This window comes from Aspergillus karnatakaensis (genome assembly GCF_047715665.1).
Source record: "Aspergillus karnatakaensis strain CBS 102800 unplaced genomic scaffold BJY04scaffold_28, whole genome shotgun sequence".
Classification (NCBI taxonomy): domain Eukaryota; kingdom Fungi; phylum Ascomycota; class Eurotiomycetes; order Eurotiales; family Aspergillaceae; genus Aspergillus; species Aspergillus karnatakaensis.
The window spans coordinates 144,851-165,331 of record NW_027395740.1 but is presented as its reverse complement, the minus strand read 5'-3'; the positions used below and the strand labels follow the sequence as shown (position 1 = coordinate 165,331).

Sequence of the window (20,481 nt, the reverse complement as noted above, 5' to 3'; positions counted from 1 at the left end):
CAGATCGCATTGGGCAGAACAAAAATTATCGATTCATGCAGAGCGAGGATATGGGTACAAATTATACAGAATAATAAACAACCCATCATTGCAGGACTCAATTGTGATTGTGAAGAGAGTGAAAGACCAGCCTCAACGTGCCAAGACGCGGCGCACGGGCCACATGGACTTTTCTCCAAAGATGCGGCCGCTGTTCGCGCAATGTCAACTTCCATCTCCAACGCTGCCTCGGCTTCTTTCTTCCAAGTTTATTTGCTTTGTGCGGGCGCTTTTTCTTCGAAGCTTTGGAACGGTACAGCTTAAAGACACGATAGCCTCGATTTTCTCGCCTCCGTCGGTCCTCCGCTGATACCTCGCTCGTAGGAGCTGAAGGTCGCAATGTACAATCCTTACCAGCGTACGTCTTCCTCGCGATCTCTCAATGATTGCTCTGCTCTCTTTGTATTCAAGGCAATTCTGACTGATATTACAGCTCCCGGCATGTATGGCCGAGCCCCAGACTATGGTGCCTATCCAGGAGCACCTCCAGGCATGGGTAAGTTTCTATCTCCTAGTCAATCATTCGTCTCATATTTAACAATCTGTAGCCCCTCCTCCAGGGATGGCAGCTCCTGGAACCGCTCCTCCAGGAATGCAACAAGCCAACGCACAACAGCCAGGTCGGCCAGGCGGTTTCCCTGCGAACTTCCAACCTCCTCCGAACATGCCAAACATCAACTTCTCCGCTCCCGTAATCCGTCTCGGTACATCAGGTCCCTCGAAGTCGGCTACTCCAGATATTGGCAAGGAGCGTGGTGGTGATGGAGCGGGAAGACGCGCCGGCTTGGGTTCGTCCAGCCTGGAGTCTCAGCGCCAGAATGTGCGAGATGCAATGATGCAGCTGCAGCCCCCTACAAGAGACGAAATCCTGCGTACTATATTCGTGGGAGGAATCACAGAGGGCGTGGGTGGTGACGATGGTGTGGAGAGGATCCTGCAGTCGGCGGGTAACCTGAGACGCTGGATTCGTGCTACGGATGCGGATGAAAAACCGTGCAAGTTCGGGTTCGCAGAGTACGAGGACCCTGAGAGTCTAGGTACAGCCGTGGAAGTGCTAAAGGACATCCAAGTTCCTGTGAAGAGACAGACGCCGTCCGACACAGAGGACAAAGAAGGGGAGGTGGAAAAGAGCACGCTTTTAGTGAGTATTTTACCTATGGTCATTCTTGCAGGAAGTATTAATAATTGTCTAGGTCGTTGTCGATGAGAGCTCCCTCACATACTTGGAGCAGTACGAATCTACTAGAGGTGATCAAGATCCTGCTGAGAGCCAGGCCAAGCTCGACGCCGCAAAGAGAGCGCTTGCAAGTGTTTTGAACGACCTCTTTCATCCTACGTCACCTACTCAGAAAGAAGATGTATCCGCCATCGATCGAGAAGGAGACACTGCAATGAGGGATGTCGAAGGTCAAAACGACGGTACGTCCGCTGAAGTTGTTACCATCCCAATAACAATTGAGGACGAATTATCGGATATTCCCCCGGAGATGCGAGAGACAGTTGCCAAGGAAATTGCTGCTTTCCGCGATCGCAGTAATCGCCGGGATATCGAACGTTTGAAGAGGGAAGAAGAGATTGAATCGATGGAACGAGCTCGTAATTCTGGCTCGAGAATGAACCGCCTAGCTTCACCCCCTCCTTCTGCGCCAAGTGGACCCGCTGGTGGCGCCAATGGTATTCCTCTAGGCTCCCGAGAGCGCGGAATGCCCAATGCACCCTCTGGACCGAAGGGATTCGGAGTGCAGATCCCAAAGGACTATCAGAAGGGCGTGCAGTTTGTCAACGGTGGGGCGGTCAATGGCGCTACTACAGTATACATTGATCGAGAGGACGAGGACTCGGATGCCGATGACGAGGAGCTAGAACAGCGCCGACAAGCAAAGCGTGAAGCTGAGCTAGAGAAGCAGTTCCTCGACCAAGAGCGACGATGGTTGAACCGCGAACGAAGCCGAACAGCCGCCTTGGAGCGAGAGAAGAAGCGAGACAAGGAGGAAGAGGCTAAAGTGCAAGAAGTGCGCGATGAGGCAGACAAGAGATTGGGCGAATGGAACGACGACGCCGAGGCTAGTCGCAAGGCTCATGAGTACTACGCTGACCGAGGTGCCTGGCTACGAAGTCGTGCGGCTTTCCGAGCTCGCGAGGCCAACATGGACGAGGCGGACCGTGCGGCGGAGGAGCGGGAGAAGGCACGATCTGTCCAGCAGCGCGAACAGGCACGTGGCATGGCCGACGACTTCCTTGCTCGCCAAGCGGAGGAGCTAGAGACCAGGCTAGAAGCCCCGCGCGAGCCCCAACGGTTCAAGCTTTCGCTCGGAGCTGCAGCACAGAAGGCCCAGGCCGCCGCCACCAGCCGCCGGACCGTCGCCGATGTCGAAGGACTACTGGAGGACGAGGAAGAGCCCGAAGCGACAGCCAGGCGGCCTCTTGTCCCGATCAAGTTCGACAGCGCGGCGGAAGCTGCTGGGCTCACCGAGGAAGAGCGAGCACAAGCCGCCCGACAGCTTGCGGCAGAGATTCCTACAGACAAGGACGGACTATGGAAGTGGGAGGTCAAGTGGGAGTTTGTGGACGGCTCAGTGGTCAGCGACCAGCTCAAACCTTTCGTGGAGAAGAAGATCGTGGAGTACTTGGGCGTGCAGGAGCAGATGCTGGTGGACGTTGTGGAAGAGCACGTTCGCAAGCATGGGGATCCTCAAGAGCTTGTGGAGCAGCTAGAAGGGGTAAGTTTTCTTTTCCAGCCGACTTTCCACAGTGAACACTATCTAACGCAATCATCTAGGCACTCGACGAGGAAGCCGAAGTTCTCGTCAAGAAACTCTGGCGAATGATCATCTTCTTTTCCGAAAGCGAGAAGCGCGGTCTCTCGGGGTAAATGCGACAGCAATCCTCTGGTCAACAGCAAAGCGCCGAGCAACCGGGATGGAGTTGTATACCGAAGATTGGCACAAATTGAGGCTACAATGTATCATTACGACGCACGTATCTAGATCAATTACTTTGAATTTAGCCTGGAGATGAAGATACCAAGACCCAACTCCAATTCTGCCCTGTGGACTGTTCCATCGGATCCTCTCCGATCGACTAGAAACAAGACGGCTTTATTTCTCAGTGGTGGAATCAATTCCTCCACCAATTAGCTCCTTAAACAGCACCCCCACGCACCGGGTAATAGCTGCCAGTAGTAATTATGGATCGGTTCAATGGTGCTTGACAGTCAGTCTATACCGTTTGGGACTCTGGAGTTGATCCGGATCGTCGATGGCCATGAGGGGAGTCTGGGAATTGTTCCGCCTGCTGTTTAGCCTGTCAGTGAGGGGGAGGGGCTGTTGGAGTGGGATGGCCTTATATGCGCGCTTTTCCTGTTCTTCCATCCTGGTTGATTTGATCTTGTCGAAGTTGCTCTTCTGTTGTGCTTTATCGTGGATTGACTGCTGCTGAGGGACTATACTTAATCTATCCAACACCGTGGCTGCAATACTAACACCGCAGGCCATTCATCTAGACTCTACAACACAAAATGGTGAAAATCACAGGCTTCGTCACGCGAGACGTGAGGTTTCCAGTATGTCATCCCAAATCATCTCTCTCGAAATCACCCACTAAACAATATACAGACCTCCCTCGACAAAACCGGCTCTGACGCCATGAACGCCGCAGGCGACTACTCCTCCGCCTACTGCATCCTCTACACAGACTCCGACTACACCGGCCACGGCATGGTACCTATACCCCCACCAACCCTCCTCTCTCCTTCCTCTCCAGGCCCCCAAGCTAAAAACTAAGATAGACATTCACCATCGGCCGCGGCAACGAAATCGTGTGCAGCGCAATCTCCCTCCTCGCGCCGCTAATCATCAACAAAGACCTCGACTCGCTAACCTCAAACTGGGGTGCCACCTGGCGCCATCTCGTCTCCGACAGCCAACTGCGCTGGATCGGCCCCGAAAAGGGCGTGATCCATCTCGCGCTCGGCGCCGTCGTCAACGCCCTGTGGGATCTCTGGGCGAAGGTCCTCGGCAAGCCTGTCTGGAGGATCGTCGCTGATATGACCCCCGAGGAATATGTTAGCTGCATTGACTTTAGGTATATCACTGATGCGATTACGCCGGAGGAGGCGGTTGCGCTGTTGAAGGAGGTTGAGGGGGGCAAGGCGGAGAGGATTAAAGATGCTGAGGAGAGTAGGGCGGTGCCGGCTTATACGACTAGTGCGGGGTGGTTGGGGTATGGGGAGGATAAGTTGAGGGCGTTGTTGAAGGAGAGTGTGGAGCAGGGGTATAGGCATTTTAAGTTGAAGGTTGGGGGGAACTTGGAGGATGATAGGAGGAGGTTGACGATTGCGAGGGAGGCGATTGGGTATGATAAGGGGAATATTTTGATGGTTGATGCTAATCAGGTACGGTTCTTCTTCCATTTGGTTTGGGTTGGTATCTCGATTGACGATATACTAATGGCTGTATAGGTGTGGTCTGTCCCAGAGGCCATCGAGTGGATGAACCACCTCGCTGAGTTCAAGCCTTGGTTTATTGAAGAGCCTACATCGCCTGATGACATCCTCGGTCACGCCGCGATCAAGAAGGCGCTCGAGAGCACACCCCACGGCACCATCGGCGTTGCCACGGGCGAAATGTGCCAGAACCGAGTCATCTTCAAGCAACTCCTACAAGCTGGCGCCTTGACAGTCCTGCAAGCGGATGCATGCCGTGTCGGTGGTGTCAACGAAGTCATGGCTATCCTGCTGCTTGCTCGCAAGTTCGGTGTCCCCATCGTCCCTCACTCGGGTGGTGTTGGCTTGCCTGAGTACACACAGCATCTCAGCACCATTGACTACGTGGTTGTCAGTGGAAAGAGGAGTGTGCTTGAGTATGTGGACCACTTGCATGAGCATTTCTTGCATCCTTCTAGCGTCAAGGATGGATACTATGTCACGCCATTGGAGCCAGGGTATAGTGTTGAGATGAAGCCGGAGAGCATGGATCGGTTTGAGTTCCCGGGGCAGGAGGGGAAGAGTTGGTGGAAGTCAGAGGAGGCGAAGGTTATTCTTGAGGGACCTAGAATTTAGGTTGTTCTTGAGCTGTGAAAAGGGGATGACATGTTAAAATACAATAAATGCTTCATTTAATGTTTGGATATCATTGACCACCAAGGATAGGGCTGTCGAGGAGCCTGTCCGTAATTTAGGACTATTCGACTTGTAAAATACATGGGTATAAATGCTCTGGGATGCAGCCTACTTCCACCGGATACCGAATATCTTCACCTCTTTGTCGACCTTGGGGTCATGCCGCTCTTCTAAAACAACACGTTGATAACCTGCAGCATGTTAGCATACCTCCATTACAATCATCAAAAGAAAACGAACCCTTCACTTCTAGCGCGAGGAACCTATACTCCCACTCATACTGGTCCATCGGCTTCACCATGTGCACAAAGACAATACCCGAATTTCGAGGTCCCACAACCTGTCAAGTCAGTAATCCAGCCTCCACGGCCAATGCAACCAGCACATACATGAAAGTTCATCCTCAGATGTTCTCTGCCTTGTTGATCCTTCTCAATCGTTGTGCTGCCCACGCTATCAGTATATACCTATTGCCCAGGGAAAAGACACATACGCAATAGGTCTATTCCGCGCCCACCGACTCCAGGTATTCTCCCCGAACGCCTGGATCTCCCTCCGATCACCCAGCAGAGATGTGCACCGTGCATCATTTTTGATCCGATCAACCGCCTTCTCGAACTGAGACGTCTTGCTATTCGGTGAAAACACTTCCGTGTATAGTAACCAGCCAACGCCGCCCTACCGATCAAAAATATCAGCTTCAACCCTAAATCCTCGAATCTCGGTGACCAGGCCGAGATCAAACTCACCGTCAAGACAGCGCCCGCTAACACAACCACAAAATTCACCGACTGCTGCGTTGCCCGCGCAACCTTCTCCCGCCCACTGAGCTCACCCCATGCGTATCGTCCATCGTCCGAGAGTACGGTTACGTTTCTCCGTCGCGGCGCGGAGCCCCGGCCGAGGTCGCTTTGTGTGGCGTAGGTGTTTTGGGATGTGCGGGGGAGGAGGGGGTGTGAGAGGACAAGGCCCCGCCGGAGGGGCTGGGAGGGGCGGAGGTGTACGAGGCTCATTGTGTCAAGCTTTCGAGTCGGCTTGTCGACGACCGCAAAGGTTAGGTATAGATAGATCTCTTTATTGAGCTGGTGCGGTTTGGAGAGTCGGTTACTGCTCGATTGGATTGAGGTAAATCGCGGAATGGCGGCCGTGTGGAGGTACTTGAGTCGAATACGGTGAAATTATTTTGTCTCTTGCATTGTTGATTTGAGCTGTTCCTGATTTCTTTTCTGCTGCAGACTTGCATGTGGGGATGGAGGTGGGTCACGTGCCTACCGCGGCTCCCTGAGTGTATGTATTACGATTACATTGTTGTGTATTGGTCTTCTAAATGTGCAGTCTTGAAAAGAATCAAATCATTCTGCACTGATATACGTGCACCAAAAACAATTCGCAATTGACTTCATTCGACAAGAGTCTAGATCATAATTTGGTCCAGTGCTGGCTAATAAAAGAGCGTCTGGGTGGCGGCGACAGGACTAGCGCAGGTGAAATTACCGTCAGGCGCCAGACCGTTTCCGACCACGTTCGCCGTCCCGGCTTTGGGGATCCATCCCTTCAGGTCTCCCTCTCCTCTCCCTCCGCACTCTGCGTTTGCACTCTTATCCTTTCTTGCATACTTGATCCGGGATTGTCCCTGATAGCCGCAATGAGTGCCACCAAGGCGGAGTCGCAGAAAATCTTCGAGAAGCTTAAACTCAAGACCGCAAACAAGGTCTGTGCCGACCCCTCCATATACCGCAATTTCCCAGACTGACCTGTGCCCTTTCATTCTACAGATATGCTTCGACTGCGGCGCTAAGAACCCGACGTGGTCATCTGTTCCGTTCGGTATCTACCTTTGCCTCGACTGTTCAGCAAACCACCGAAACCTCGGTGTCCACATCTCCTTTGTTCGTTCCACAAATCTCGACCGTATGCACCACCCTCGAAATACTTCTGTCAGCGAAACTAACAACTGCTGCAACAGAATGGCAATGGGAACAGCTTCGTGTTATGAAAGTCGGTGGAAATGAGTCTGCTACCAAATACTTCCAATCGAACGGAGGGTCCGCCGCCCTGAATAGCAAGGACTCCAAGGTCAAATATACCTCCAATGCCGCCGTGAAGTACAAGGAAGAGCTGAAGAGGCGCGCTGCTCTCGACGCACAAGAGTAGGTTATACCCGCGACTGTCTGGCTTTCAATTAGCTAATGATTATCTAACTTTAGGTACCCCGATGAGGTTGTGATTACCGATGTCCCCGCTGGTACCCCCTCGAACGGCTCCAATACACCTGCTGGTGATGCCGACGACGATTTCTTCTCGTCTTGGGACAAGCCATCAATCAAACGGCCGAGCAACCCACCCTCCCGTACCGGCACGCCACCTGTTGTGAGCCGTACTGCATCCCCATTCCTGAACGCTGGCGCAAATGGCGCACGCTCAAAGTCCCCACTTTCCGGCTCCGATAAGGACTCACCATCTCCGGCACCGGCTGCCATCAGGGCCAGTGCTGCCGTTCGAAAGACTTCCGGTGTTACTACGGCGAAGAAGGGCAGCCTCCTTGGAGCCAAGAAGCCCACCAAGCTTGGTGCGAAGAAGGTTGGTGCAGCGGAGCTGATTGACTTTGACGAGGCGGAGAGAAAGGCAAAGGAAGAAGCCGAGCGCATTGAGAAGCTAGGCTACGACCCTGAAGCCGAAGAGGCGGAGGCCAAGGCCAAGGCACCCAGCGCTGGGGCCACTGCTATTGCTTCACCCACCCCGATTAGTCCCAACAAGGGTGGATTTGGCGCCACCAAGTCCTCTCACGAACGGAACTCCAGCGACGTGGAGCGTCTCGGAATGGGTCTCGGACGGCTTGGTTTCGGCCAGACCGCCACCTCCAAGCCCGCTGCCCCTGCCCCGAAGAAGCTTGGCTTTGGTGCCGTTCCTACCCCCCGTTCCGCTGAAGATGGTACGTCCAGCAAGTCTCTTGTCCTGCGCATCACTAACTTTCACTACAGAGGAAGAGCTCCGACAAACGAAGTCCAAGTTTGGCGCGCAGAAGGGTATCTCATCTGATGAGTTCTTCGGACGTGAGAAATACGACCCGTCCGCCCAGTCGGAAGCCAAGGAGCGCCTTCGCCAGTTCGACGGTGCTACTTCTATCTCCAGCAACTCGTACTTTGGCCGGCCCGAAGATGACTATCCTGCCGTCGACGACACTTATGGCGACATCGAGTCCGCTGCGAAGGACTTTGTGCGCCGATTCGGCATTACTGCCGGTGACGACCTTGAGAACCTGACGCAGTTGATGGGCGATGGTGCTACCAAGTTGCAAGGTGAGGCAACCCCAATTCACGATTCTGCCTGTTACTAATGATCTCTCAGGCGCTATACGCAACTATCTCAACAGCTAAATAAGTGATTTTTTGTTCTACGATGATATCCGCAGCATGACCAACCCTGTTAGCCAGCCTGTGTTCGTTTCGCCATGGCGTTATGTTGTCCCTTCTCGCTTGGATCGCCACCTCCAGTCTGTTCCAATTCCGGTGTCAAACAATGGCGGGCAAGTCCCTTTTTGAGTTGCTTTTCCCCTCTGCCCTTTTCCTTACGTAGTCCAGTGCATTACCTGTTCTGATCATTCCCAAACCAGCCCCTTCCATTCAAGTTCCCTGTACATTTGTTGAAGATAACAGCTTTAGTTTTAGCTTAGTTTCGTTTTCGTCTCTTTCTACAAAAATCCTAGAATCTATCTATATTTACTCTATATACACCATTTCCCCTTGCCTCCCTTGATATAGTATGCGGTATATACCTTACAGCAGACAGGCATCCACCTCAATCAACACCGCGATAAATCGCATCCGCAACCCTCGCAACCTGCCACATCTCCTTGACATCATGCACACGAACAATATCCGCCCCACCAGCAATACTCGCCGTCACCGTCGCCGCAGTCCCCCACCCACGCTCACTAGCCTTCTCCACCCCCGTCAACCTCCCAATAAACCTCTTCCGGCTCGGCCCCATCAGCCAGGGAAAGTATTCCAACCCTGACCCCTCCTCTCGGAACTTCGCTAGATCACGGAGAATCGTCAAATCCTCGGGCTGGTTCTTCGCGAACCCCAGCCCCGGATCCAGAATGATGCGCCACCGCCGGATCCCCGCGCTCTCGGCAGCCGCAAGCCGTAGCTGCAGTTCCGTGGTAACGTCCTCCACAACCCCGTTGGGATACTCCGTTAGCTTGGTCATGGTTGATGGCGAGCCGCGCATATGCATGAGGATTATTGCTTTCCCTGTTCTCGCGGCCGTGGCTAGCATCTCGGGGTCTAGCGTCCCCGCGCTGACGTCGTTGATGATGTCTGCGCCTGCGGCGCATGCTTCCTCTGCAACTTTAGCGCGGTACGTGTCGATGCTGATAGCGATGTTCTTGGCTTCGGGGATATTAGTCCGGATGTGTTTGATTGCGGGGATTACGCGGCGGAGCTCTTCTTCTTCGCCGACGGGCACGGAGCCCGGGCGGGTGCTTTCGCCGCCGATGTCGAGGATTGTCGCGCCGGAGGCGATGAAGGTGCGGACTGTGTTGGTTAGGGTGGGGAGGTCGGTGGGGGGGTGTTTGCCGCCGTCGGAGAAGGAGTCGGGGGTAAGGTTTAGGATTGCCATTATGTGGGTTTTGCGCGTGGGGTCGGTTGCGCGGAGGGGAGGGAAGAGGGGGGAGATGTGGGTAGTTGCGAGGGGGGTTGGGGACGGGGGTGGGAGGGAGTGGAGGTGGGAGAGGTAGGTTGTTTTGTGGTCTGGGAGAGGGGGAAATTCGTTGGGGATTAGTCTAGATGGGTTGTTAGGAGTGTTTATGTTTTACGTTTGTGGATGGAGGCTGATTGTACTCACTGACTTAGAGGGCGGAGGACAAAGTCGCGCTCTAGCATTAGCTTGTGTGGGATGTTGAGACGGTCGTGGGTGAAGGTCTGGTTGTCGTAGAGGAGGATGTCGAGGTCGATGGACCGCGGGCCTTTGTCGATCAACTTTTTCCTTCCTAGCTCGATCTCGATGGCTTGTAGTGCGTCGAGTAGCTCTAGAGGTTCTAGAGTCGTTTCAACCTGGGCATGTTCAGCGGTTGATCGGATGATCTAGGTTTGACAGGCGCACCTCGCAAGCGCCGTTCATGAACGGTTCCTGATCGAGGTAGTACATCGGAGCCGTCTCAAACAACGAACTGGTTCTGAGAACGCGAATCCCGGCCCTATCCATCTCCAAGCATGCTTTTTCTATCATCTCCACGCGCTCCCCGACATTGCTGCCGAGTGCGATGAACGCTCGGTGCGAGGGCTTGAAGGCGTCCATTGTAGTCTTGAGCTGGGCTGGTCGACCGTTCGAGAAGTGGCGGGTGGGAAACGATGGCTTCAGCGGTGCATTGCGGCGAGTGGTCGTGTCGATCTTCGAGGATGCGTGCCGAGAGGTTGTACTGTGTCCTGTGAGCTCTCGCATGTCAGCCTGCAGCTCGAAGATCCCGCGCAACGGCGGAACAGAAAATGTGCACTGGATCCACACATAGTGGGGAAGTAGTCCATACCAGAAAGTCTGCTGCTGGCAGCGTTAGATGTGAGTTGGATATACAATGGGCGACAGAATTTACCTCACAGCTGATGTTCCAAACGGCCTATGATCAATTGGTCTCGAGTGTAACTGGACAGGCGTTGGGTTCAAGGAGACAGCGTAGCGTTGCCATCTCCTTACAAAAGCAGGTCTCATCGTTTCTGAGCTGGGTTGGGGCTTCCAGAAGCAGCAATGGCAGACAGCAGCAGCAGCACCGAGTAAGAGGAAGCTCTAGTGGAGATCTCGGAAACGTCATGACCAGAGGAATCCCCGCGAGGCACGTGCAGGAGGATTTTAACTCGGGATAGTCTACACACCTGAGCTGTCAGGCATCACTAACTACAGTACCGACCCCGCTTGGAACCGTCAACCGGCAATTGGCGCGTGACTTGGCAGCCAAAATACGGGGTAGCATTGATTTGCCTTCAGCTGCTGACCCTCAGCCGAGGCTGTTCCCTGCTGCTGCTCTCCGCCTCGGTTGCCTGACACTCTATAATTATTCTCCCCAGCTCTCTTTCATCCTCTTTCTCCTATTTTGTTTCACTCTCAGTACTAACTATATACTCCTGCTTGATACCCAATTTATTCTATTCCCACCGCATTCTTTCACCATGGCCTCTCCTCGTAACCAACCCTCCCTTGCTATCATGTGATTGTCGGCTGACCTCTTTGTAGAGAAAATCAAAACCACCCTCACAGATCTGCTCAAGATCAACCACCCCGTCCTGCTGGCAGGAATGAACGTGGCTGCTGGGCCCAAGCTGGCCGCCGCTGTCACAAATGCCGGTGGTCTCGGTGTCATCGGTGGTGTCGGCTACACACCAGACATGCTCCGCGAGCAAGTCGCCGAACTCAAGAGCTTTTTGAACGACAAGAACGCACCCTTTGGTGTCGACCTGCTACTTCCTCAGGTCGGTGGCAGCGCACGCAAGACCAAGTAAGGCGCCCTTCCGTTCATCTCAGGCGTTCCGGACCCGCCGAACATTGGTAGCACACCCGCTAACCACTCCTACCAGCTACGACTACACAAAGGGCAAGCTGAACGAACTGGTCGACATCATCATCGAGAGTGGCGCCAAGCTCTTCGTCTCCGCCGTCGGTGTCCCCCCCAAAGCCGTTGTTGATAGGCTCCACAAGCATGGTATCCTCTACATGAACATGATTGGCCACCCCAAGCACGTGCAAAAGGCTATCGACATCGGTGCGGATATCATTTGCGCTCAGGGTGGTGAGGGTGGTGGTCACACTGGTGATGTTCCCACGACAGTTCTCATCCCTACCGTTGCCAAGCTCTGCGAAGGCAAGATCAGCCCTTTCACCGGCAAGCCCGTGCAGGTCGTTGCTGCTGGTGGTCTGTTCAACGGAAACTCCCTCGCTGCTGCTCTTATGCTCGGTGCTTCCGGTGTTTGGATCGGCACTCGCTTCATCCTCGCTGATGAGGCTGGTGCTCCCAAGGCTCACCAGGAGGCTGTCCGTACTTCTGGGTTTGAGGACAACATCCGCACAATCATCTTTACTGTGAGATCTATTTAGAAAATTTTGACGAGTATTAGACTAACAATCTCAGGGTCGCCCCCTCCGCGTCCGCAAAAACGCATACATCCTCAACTGGGAAGAAAACCGCCAAGAAGAGATCAAGCAACTCACAGCCAAGGGCGTCATTCCTGTCGAGCACGACATGGAGAACATCCCCGACGACGTCGACGACGAGTACCTCGAGAACGCCCGCCCCTACCTAATGGGCAAGGTCGCCGCTGTTGTGAACGAGAAGAAGTCCGCCAAGGCGATCGTTGATGAGCTCGTTGACGATGCGGCGGATCTGTTGGCCAAGGGCAACAAGCTGCTCGCTAAGCTGTAAAAATTTGAAGATCTGTGATTAGATATACTTTCCTGGCGGGGATATAATGTACCTACATTTGCATATATGCCGCGGTGTTAGCTGTGTCAGATAGTGATGGATATTAGGACTTGGTTTAGCCATCTTTTCTTCAGTGCCCATGGTTTGCGTCCTGTAGACGAGCGCTTGGAATTACACGAGTAACCTGGGTAGATGAGACATTTACGGGTTGTCGCAATACAAATAAGTAATAATTATTTGGAAAACCAGTGTAACAGGAACGACTACGTAGGCCAATGTGCGAGCAGGTCACTCGTATCAAAGCAGCACAGTCGTCCATATACGATATATATATTTTCACTATGCGCCCCACCAAGCACAAAACCTCACCAGACTACCAACGAGAGACAGCAAAGCCCTCGGCACACAATATTCCGGTCCTTACACACTCCACAGAGCAAGAACCACATATTTTACTGACCCAGCAATCCTACAGTACATCAGTGTAACCACAATAGTGAAGCTGGACCTACTCCGGAGTATACTTGCGATGTCAAAATAATTGAAGTATATAGGGCTGTAATTGTTGCCCGTTCTTCAACAAATTCGTCTCCGTGGCGTAGCTGGCTAGCGCATTCGACTGTTAGTTGGCTGAAATCCTTCGATAATCGAAAGGTCGTCAGTTCGATCCTGACCGGGGACGATTTCTTTTTGTTTTCTTTCTTTGTTTATCTCCCTTCACCTCAATAGAGAAGTAAGTAGGATTTGATGCTGTAGGCTGCGCAGCACATTCACTCGTCGTCGGGTCCTTGCAGCGTATGAGGCCACCACCTATCGCGACAATGTACTCGGATGCTATCCGTTCATTGACGCCTTCTGGCACATAAACAGTGGCTACACCGTTCAATCGTAACGGTATCCTTCTAAAATTGTGGCCTGTGCAGTGCATGCCGCATTTTTCATGCGATCGTGGAATATAAGTCAGTTGCCTTCAATGGCTGGCTATATAACCCTGCCCAAGTTACCCGCTTACCGTCCCAGTCCAGCAAAACAACAACTATATACAACCTATATACATTTCAAGCATCTCATCTCGTCCTGCACCCAGCCACCCACCCAGAGCCTCGCCATAACTATCAATCACCATAACCCTACTTCCAAGTCCCACTAACCACCTGCGTCACCCCCTCACACCCCGCCTCCACCCTCCCCACCCGATTCGGATCACTCTCCCAAACAACCGTCCCATCGCCCCTCCTTTTCACAAACTTATACTCGAATTCTACCCCCACCGGCAAACTCACCGTAACCGCCCACACCGGATCCGCAGCCGTATACCCCTCCGCCGAGAGCGCAACAGCACGACCCACATCCCAATTCCCGAGCTGGCTAATCGATCCAGTTATAACGATATTCTCACCGTAGGTCGTCGTCACGCGGTGCTGGAAGAGCACGGGGCGGGTTGTTGCTGATGCACAGGGCGTTGATGTTGATGTTGTAGTAGGAGAAGGCGTCTCGGCATCATCGCAGAGACCGCTGCCGGACACCCAAGAGGCTGGGACGAGGACGCGCGGAAGACCAGATGTCATGGGGATGGGGATTGCGCCGGTTGAGCCGACGCTGAGGCGAGAGCAGGTGTAGAGTTCAACTAGATTCGCGCCGGTGCTGTAGCCGTGGTTATACAGATCGAATGTATAAGCGGCTCTTGCTGCGCCGAAATTGTTGAGCAGCGTGAGGACCTGTGAGCCCCCGGAGCCCTTGCGCATGGCGAGGTGGTTTGCGTCGCTGTAGAAGGGGGTGTTCTGGTATTACTGGTTAGCCTAACTTTACTTAACTTTACTAGGGTAGCTCTGCTGTTTCATCCGTTGCAGGTGCTGGGAACTTAAGGGCGGCGGCATACCCGTGCAGTTACATAGCTCGAGTCCTTCTCGATAGCGAGTTTCCGGACTCGATTCGTCGTCGCGATGAACCTGTATAGCTCTGAGTCCTTATTATAGCCGGCCCACCAGACTGGTTCGCGGTTGTTGGGGTCGTTGGTGCCGCGGTAGTGCTGCTCCTGGCCGGCGTAGATGATGGGGATTCCGTCGGAGAGGAAGAGGAAGGCGAGGACGTTTTTGGCTTGGCTTAGGTCTTGGGTGTAGCTGTGAGATATCAGTATGGCTTTCCTTACTTGAGATAATGCTAGTGGACTGTTGGCTATGCTTGCGTACCTGGGGAATCGAGGACTGTCGTGATTCTCAATGAAGTTTCCGAGTAATGTTGGGTCTCGACATTCCGATGCGACGGTGTTGATCATGTTGTAGAGGTTGGACATGCTTCCGCTTGATGAAGTGAATGCTTCGCGGAGGGGGTAGTATCTGTTTGCTGGTTAGTTCCGTGCCATCTATCACTAGTAGAGATTGAGAGCGGACAGTGACATGACTTACACGGGGTAGTTTAAAACCCCATCCATATAATTCTGGTAATCGCATGTATACGCTGGATCTCCGTCGAAAATCTCACCAACGCTATACACACCAGCGGCTTCAACATAGCCTGGCCAGAAATCCTTCTCGACGTGCTTGACCGTGTCGATGCGGAGGCCGTCAACTGCGTTGATCAGCGGTATTCTTAACCCAGGATAGGGGATAGAAGGGTGTAACTCACCAGAGTAATTCGCAACAATATCCTCAACCCAGTCATACCAGATTCCGCGCACCTCAGAGCTCTGGGTGTTGAGATCCGTCAACGAGGCGGCGTTACTGCCCAGGTAACAATTCTCGACCTGCCATTGGTCATCGTAGTTGTTGATTGCGCAGTATGAGTGGAAGTAAGAGGCTGAATTGAAGGGGGTGAATATGCTGAAGTCGGTCGAGGCGCCAGGGCCGGCGTAAGCCTTTGCCTAGGGTTAGTCCAAGTACACTGGGCTGTGGATCTCGGCTTACCATGTGGTTTGCAACAACATCGAGCATGAAATACATGCCGCGGTCATGCAGAGCTTGAGATAGAGCCCTGATGTCGTCTGCCGTTCCCAAGTTCGAATCGATGCCGTATCTACCGGTGTTGTTTGTCAGTCAAATCCATCCGTCGAGGGAATGAAGGACTTACATATTCTTCTGCCAGTATCCATGGAATCCTGTTCCATCAGCGGTGACTTCAGGGATCTGCTCTGTGATTGGTGTGATCCAGATCGCAGTGAATCCCATGTCTTGGATATAGTCGAGCTACGCAAGTCAGTTCAGCTCTTGCGAAATAGATGAGCCAGTCTAACCTGGTCGATTATACCCTGCCAGCTACCGCCACAGTAGTTCTAGAGACGTCAGTCTATGCGGCATGAGATCATACGGAGGAAACACACTCGAGCACTCAGATCACAAGGAGCAGTGGTCGACCCATCCGTCCTCGCAAACCGATCCGTCAGAAGGAAATAAATAGACTGGCTGCGCCATCCTGCTCCATCGAGTCCAAGCACGCCTCTGCCAGCTAGCGCCAACGCGCCGAAGAGAGTAGACAATCTCATTATCTCAAGATGAGGACGAGTTGCCTTACACAGAATCCATCTATTTATCCTCCGCCATGAGGAAAAGTGCATTTATATACCCCGGCATCGCCCTATTTTCAATCGGCCTAGCAAGGGGCCAGCAAATGGCGGTTGTTCGCGGAGGCTGGAATCCTGCCCACGGAGCTACACACCTATCACTGCCTTGGATGAGATTCATCTCAGCTGATCTTCTCAGTTTCAGCGCGTTTAGCTTTCGCCAAGCTCCGGCATTGCACGCGGATAGGCTGCTGCACCGGTAGGAAATCTGCAAGGTTTCCCCTTGATTTTGTATTGCAGACAGTTTTCATTTCCGTAGACACCAATCAAGACCGCTTCACGAGGTCCTAAACCTGCCTCGGCAGAACGGATGAACGGCGATCACTAGGTGTCTGTCGACTCCATCACTTCTTAGACCTTCTTAGGGTTTCTCCGGCAAATGCCCGCGCCCTGTCGCTTAGCATGTCGGTCCGACATGAGGCTATACTTCCCCGCATATTCCACGGCTTTTCTTCCGTGAAGACTCTCTCCGCGATGTGGCGCTCCGGAGCTATGGGGTCATTTAGATTAATCGCTCGCTTGAAGAATCAGGCGATTACTCTCTGAATACGAGGACGACTTCGACCTGCTTGTCGAGATGGGTATAAAGATGGCCATGAAGCCGGTCGATCAGTTGTGTGAGAATACAGACGAGCACAGGAATCGCAATATAAGCATCTCTCTGTCTGACCTCGGGTCAATACAATATGAAGACCTCCATTGCCCTCCTCGCAAGCACCCTGCTCCCTGCAGTCCACGGACATGGATACCTGACCATCCCCTCAAGCCGCACGCGGCTAGGGTTCGAGGTTAGTCCTACATGCAACCCCTGTTCCGCTGCACCTACCCTGTCACAGACCTAATGCCTAACTCATATATTACAACAGGCCGGACTCGACACCTGCCCCGAATGCTCCATCCTCGAACCCGTCTCTGCCTGGCCCGACGTCACCGCCGCTCAAGTCGGCCGCAGCGGCCCCTGCGGCTACAACGCCCGCGTTAGCATCGACTACAACCAACCAGCTGAGCACTGGGGCAACTCCCCCGTAGCCACATATACTCCCGGCTCCATCGTTGAGGTGCAGTGGTGCGTCGACCACAACGGCGACCACGGCGGCATGTTCACCTACGGCATCTGCCAGAACCAGACACTCGTCGACCTCTTCCTCACACCGGGGTACCTACCCACCAATGCCGAGAAGCAAGCTGCGGAGGACTGCTTCTTAGAGGGGGAGCTGAGCTGTACTGATGTTCCGGGTCAAACCTGCGGGTATAACCCTGATTGCACGGGGGGTACTGGGTCGGGGTGTTATAACAATGACTGGTTCACGTGTAATGCGTTCCAGGCGGATTCTCGGCGTGGGTGTCAGGGTGTGGACAATGCGGCGTTGAATTCGTGTGCGACGACGATCGCGGGCGGGTATACGGTGACCAAGAGGGTGAGGATTCCGGAGTATAGCTCTGAGCATACGCTGCTGCGGTTTCGGTGGAATTCGTTCCAGACGGCGCAGGTTTATTTGGGGTGTGCTGATATTGCTATCTCTGGTGGTGATGGCGGGGAGAGTTCGACGAGGACTACTTCGACAGCGACAGCGACGTCGACTACTACAACTTCGTCTACATGCACGGCTACAGCATCTTCTATCCCCGTGACGTTCAACGCGCGCGTGACGACCGCTTGGGGCGAGAATGTCTATCTCACGGGCTCGACGGCGCAGTTAGGGTCTTGGGCGCCTGGGTCGGCGGTTGCGTTGTCGGCGGAGCAGTATACCTCGACAAACCCGGTTTGGAGTACGACGCTGAACCTTCCTGTTGGGGCGACGTTTGAATATAAGTATATCAAGAAGACGGCGGATGGAGGGGTTGTCTGGGAGAGTGACCCTAACAGGAGCTATACTGTTCCGAGTGGCTGCTCTGGGGCGACGGCGACTGTGAGCGGTTCGTGGCAGTAGTGAGCTTGTTTGACAGTATTTTTTGAATTGTTGAGTCGGGTATCTGTGGACGGTACGCGTGCTATATCTAGCATCGTGGTCGATGTAACAAATATAGTGACTGATTGTTTCTTACCTTCTCCATCCCATCCATCCGCCCTCACAAGTCCTAATAGATGGCCTCTAATTGAGTCCAATTCCTTACTTGTTGCTCCAGATTTGAGAGTGGTCGATTCCAAGACGAGGAACCAGGCAGCACCGCCAGACCCGCAAGGTAGCCTCGTATTCGCATCAACACTAAGATCCTAGCTATAAACAAATTTCCGTCCTCAACTCACCCCTATCTTGATCATTCATACTCTCTACAAGACCTACCAACCATGGCCTACATCTCACCTCCAACACCGCGCTCCCCAGTCCTCCTCCTCACCTTCCCCCAAGAGATCCTCCAATCAATCCTCACCCCCATCATCATCCACGAAATCTCCTCCCGCACAAAGTACCTCTCCAAGCCCTTCTCCCACCCCACCATTCCATTCAAACGCATCATCAGCTCAACCAAGACCCTCCGCGCTGTCTGCCCCCTCTTCGCAGCAACCACCCGCTCCCTAGCCCTCCACGGCAAATCAACCAGAGGAGGCTACCTCCTACGGATTCGCCAGCTCTTCACCACCGCTCAAATCACCCTCTTCCCGTTTCTCAGAGATTGCATCATCGAACTCGACAGCCCCTACAACCTACCCTATCTGTCCTCCCTCCACCACACCGTCCAAACCACCACCTACTCCCTAGCCTACATCAGCGCAATCGACTGGACACCCGACGACACAATGGACATAATGCGACGCAAAGTCTCGCACATGGGGTACGGGCCTCTCGTCACCCCACTCACAGAGAACTTCATCCACCTGTCTCTCGCCGCGGGGCTGAAGCTCGCCGATAGCAACGCCACCTTTCCCAACGGCGGGACCAAAGCAGAAAGCCAGCGGCTCAGAGAACCCGCGATGCAGGCGCTCAAAACCTTCTTCGTAAAGGAGATCCTCGCGCTCTGGTACACCAACGCACAGCTCGTGCGCCAGATCCTCGGTCTGTTCCCGGGGCTGCAGTATGCTGTTCTCCCTGCGTTCTTGCATATCCCGCTCCTGTCAGAACGACAAAGCTTTTTCCCGAGTCTGGATACGGACGACGACTCGCCGTTCGCCAGTATCATCTCATCTCCACCGACAATACTGGACATTTCCAAAATCACGTATACGCCTGGTGGGCCGAAGTACATCGACCTGATGACCAGCCTCGAAGAAGTCCAGACCCATGCAAGCTGCTACAATCCGGTGCTTGCGATGTTTCCGGATCGGGCTAGGCGGGTGCATTACTCCACGCATGCGTTTCTGGTGTTTAATGGATGGGTGGGGAGCGGGGAGGTATTTGCTGAGGATGAGATTGGGGTTGAGGTTGTGGAGATGCTGAGGGGGTATATCAAGGGGGTTGTTGCTGAGATTTTGGATTTGGAGGGTGGGCGGCCGGTGCTGTTTCAGGAGGGGGAGTTGGAGGGGGTGTTGGATGAGGAGGGAGAGGGAGAGGGAGAGGAGGGTTGGTAGAGAGGTAGATTCACTCGTTGAGATTTATTGTGCATGATATTGTTTATCTGCAGTATTCACCTTCTTGCTACCCTGGGATTGCGCTCAACACTAGTAGGGTCGACGATCGAGATGGTGAGTTTTTTTTGCGGGAAATCTATATACCTAAATAAGGTTCTGGAATCGGCATCCGTGTAATGATCCTAGATCTTATAAGCATGCAAGATGGCAATAGAAGGCTTAGGTATGGTGTCGGTAGCGGACTGAGTAGTCAATAAGAATGCATGCCATAGCCGTCCAAAATCTCCTATTCATGCAGGGCGCTCTATTGATAAAGGCGAGGCTAGGCTGATGGCTTACTTTGTTAGGGCATGGTGTAACATCTACAAGCTCCGAGTGGACTAGCCAAGGCAACATTTCTACATCTGCATAAAGCTAGCCTTCCTGATGGTTGTATTTGTGACAACGAGCTGACACCTAGGTAAAGTAAGATGGACGCGAAAGAGGCGGACTGGGGAGAGAGCTTGGTTCGATTGAGACACGGAAACAAGATTCGATTTTAAGCATCTCTTGCGTTAGTCCTAGGTATGTAACAACCTGGTAACTCTATACAGGCGAGAATATATCGAGCCCTGCCTGAAGCGCACCGGGAACAACCTTACTATACTAAGGGCATAGAGTTAGACGCGAGCCATGAAGACAGTTCTCCGGAGTAGGAAGGGATGACCGTACCATTGCACGAGGGCTATGGCGATCTACTCCGGAAGAGGTGCTGAATAGAGCCTTGGTTGCTCTGTTGCCGCGCTGTACCTTGTGCACGCCCATGAAAGAAGCCAGGTCTTGGGTAGCATCACAGCATGCTGGCAGAG

At 53.4% G+C, this 20,481-nt stretch overlaps 9 protein-coding genes and 1 non-coding gene across 10 annotated transcripts; 7 read left to right on the top strand and 3 right to left on the bottom strand.

The window, feature by feature from the left end:
- Positions 1 to 378: 378 nt before the first annotated feature.
- On the top strand, positions 379 to 2,911 carry BJY04DRAFT_207917 (uncharacterized protein; the record flags this gene model as incomplete). The annotated part of the gene is made up of 5 exons (XM_073713919.1): positions 379 to 397; positions 473 to 535; positions 588 to 1,159; positions 1,233 to 2,759; positions 2,819 to 2,911. 5 exons carry the CDS (start codon positions 379 to 381, stop codon positions 2,909 to 2,911), a joined length of 2,274 nt encoding a protein of 757 aa, XP_073570550.1.
- Positions 2,912 to 3,556: 645 nt separating this feature from the next.
- BJY04DRAFT_218892 (mandelate racemase/muconate lactonizing enzyme family protein) lies at positions 3,557 to 5,098 on the top strand (the record flags this gene model as incomplete). The annotated part of the gene is made up of 4 exons (XM_073716413.1): positions 3,557 to 3,601; positions 3,654 to 3,758; positions 3,827 to 4,432; positions 4,499 to 5,098. The coding sequence occupies 4 exons, from the start codon at positions 3,557 to 3,559 to the stop codon at positions 5,096 to 5,098; spliced, it is 1,356 nt and encodes a 451-aa protein (XP_073570549.1).
- A 49-nt stretch (positions 5,099 to 5,147) lies between these two features.
- Positions 5,148 to 6,511, bottom strand: tim21. Its single transcript, XM_073711542.1, has 5 exons — positions 5,908 to 6,511; positions 5,652 to 5,836; positions 5,548 to 5,602; positions 5,399 to 5,498; positions 5,148 to 5,349 (listed from the first exon to the last, which is right to left on the bottom strand). The coding sequence occupies exons 1-5, from the start codon at positions 6,169 to 6,171 to the stop codon at positions 5,267 to 5,269; spliced, it is 687 nt and encodes a 228-aa protein (XP_073570548.1). The 5' UTR covers positions 6,172 to 6,511; the 3' UTR covers positions 5,148 to 5,266.
- A 188-nt stretch (positions 6,512 to 6,699) lies between these two features.
- Positions 6,700 to 8,886, top strand: BJY04DRAFT_190718 (ADP-ribosylation factor GTPase-activating protein). Its single transcript, XM_073711541.1, has 6 exons — positions 6,700 to 6,869; positions 6,934 to 7,069; positions 7,125 to 7,308; positions 7,366 to 8,090; positions 8,140 to 8,457; positions 8,507 to 8,886. Exons 1-6 carry the CDS (start codon positions 6,804 to 6,806, stop codon positions 8,533 to 8,535), a joined length of 1,458 nt encoding a protein of 485 aa, XP_073570547.1. The 5' UTR covers positions 6,700 to 6,803; the 3' UTR covers positions 8,536 to 8,886.
- A 70-nt stretch (positions 8,887 to 8,956) lies between these two features.
- On the bottom strand, positions 8,957 to 11,093 carry BJY04DRAFT_228139 (folic acid synthesis protein; the record flags this gene model as incomplete). The annotated part of the gene is made up of 5 exons (XM_073718774.1): positions 10,752 to 11,093; positions 10,689 to 10,696; positions 10,265 to 10,587; positions 10,007 to 10,215; positions 8,957 to 9,944 (listed from the first exon to the last, which is right to left on the bottom strand). Exons 1-5 carry the CDS (start codon positions 10,865 to 10,867, stop codon positions 8,957 to 8,959), a joined length of 1,644 nt encoding a protein of 547 aa, XP_073570546.1. The 5' UTR covers positions 10,868 to 11,093.
- A 139-nt stretch (positions 11,094 to 11,232) lies between these two features.
- BJY04DRAFT_70253 (nitronate monooxygenase) lies at positions 11,233 to 12,842 on the top strand. The gene is made up of 4 exons (XM_073720897.1): positions 11,233 to 11,335; positions 11,387 to 11,648; positions 11,728 to 12,229; positions 12,279 to 12,842. Exons 1-4 carry the CDS (start codon positions 11,323 to 11,325, stop codon positions 12,567 to 12,569), a joined length of 1,068 nt encoding a protein of 355 aa, XP_073570545.1. The 5' UTR covers positions 11,233 to 11,322; the 3' UTR covers positions 12,570 to 12,842.
- Positions 12,843 to 13,156: 314 nt separating this feature from the next.
- On the top strand, positions 13,157 to 13,251 carry BJY04DRAFT_t92. Its single transcript has one exon. It is a non-coding gene; the product is annotated as a tRNA-Asn (tRNA).
- A 448-nt stretch (positions 13,252 to 13,699) lies between these two features.
- Positions 13,700 to 16,047, bottom strand: BJY04DRAFT_207912 (putative alpha-amylase; the record flags this gene model as incomplete). Its single annotated transcript, XM_073713918.1, has 9 exons — positions 13,700 to 14,350; positions 14,449 to 14,689; positions 14,759 to 14,905; positions 14,975 to 15,137; positions 15,195 to 15,423; positions 15,473 to 15,581; positions 15,636 to 15,751; positions 15,799 to 15,837; positions 15,886 to 16,047. 9 exons carry the CDS (start codon positions 16,045 to 16,047, stop codon positions 13,700 to 13,702), a joined length of 1,857 nt encoding a protein of 618 aa, XP_073570544.1.
- Positions 16,048 to 16,811: 764 nt separating this feature from the next.
- Positions 16,812 to 18,056, top strand: BJY04DRAFT_228134 (starch binding domain-containing protein; the record flags this gene model as incomplete). Its single annotated transcript, XM_073718773.1, has 2 exons — positions 16,812 to 16,913; positions 16,992 to 18,056. 2 exons carry the CDS (start codon positions 16,812 to 16,814, stop codon positions 18,054 to 18,056), a joined length of 1,167 nt encoding a protein of 388 aa, XP_073570543.1.
- A 359-nt stretch (positions 18,057 to 18,415) lies between these two features.
- On the top strand, positions 18,416 to 19,633 carry BJY04DRAFT_218885 (uncharacterized protein; the record flags this gene model as incomplete). The annotated part of the gene is made up of 1 exon (XM_073716412.1): positions 18,416 to 19,633. The coding sequence occupies one exon, from the start codon at positions 18,416 to 18,418 to the stop codon at positions 19,631 to 19,633; it is 1,218 nt and encodes a 405-aa protein (XP_073570542.1).
- Between the last annotated feature and the right edge of the window lie 848 nt (positions 19,634 to 20,481).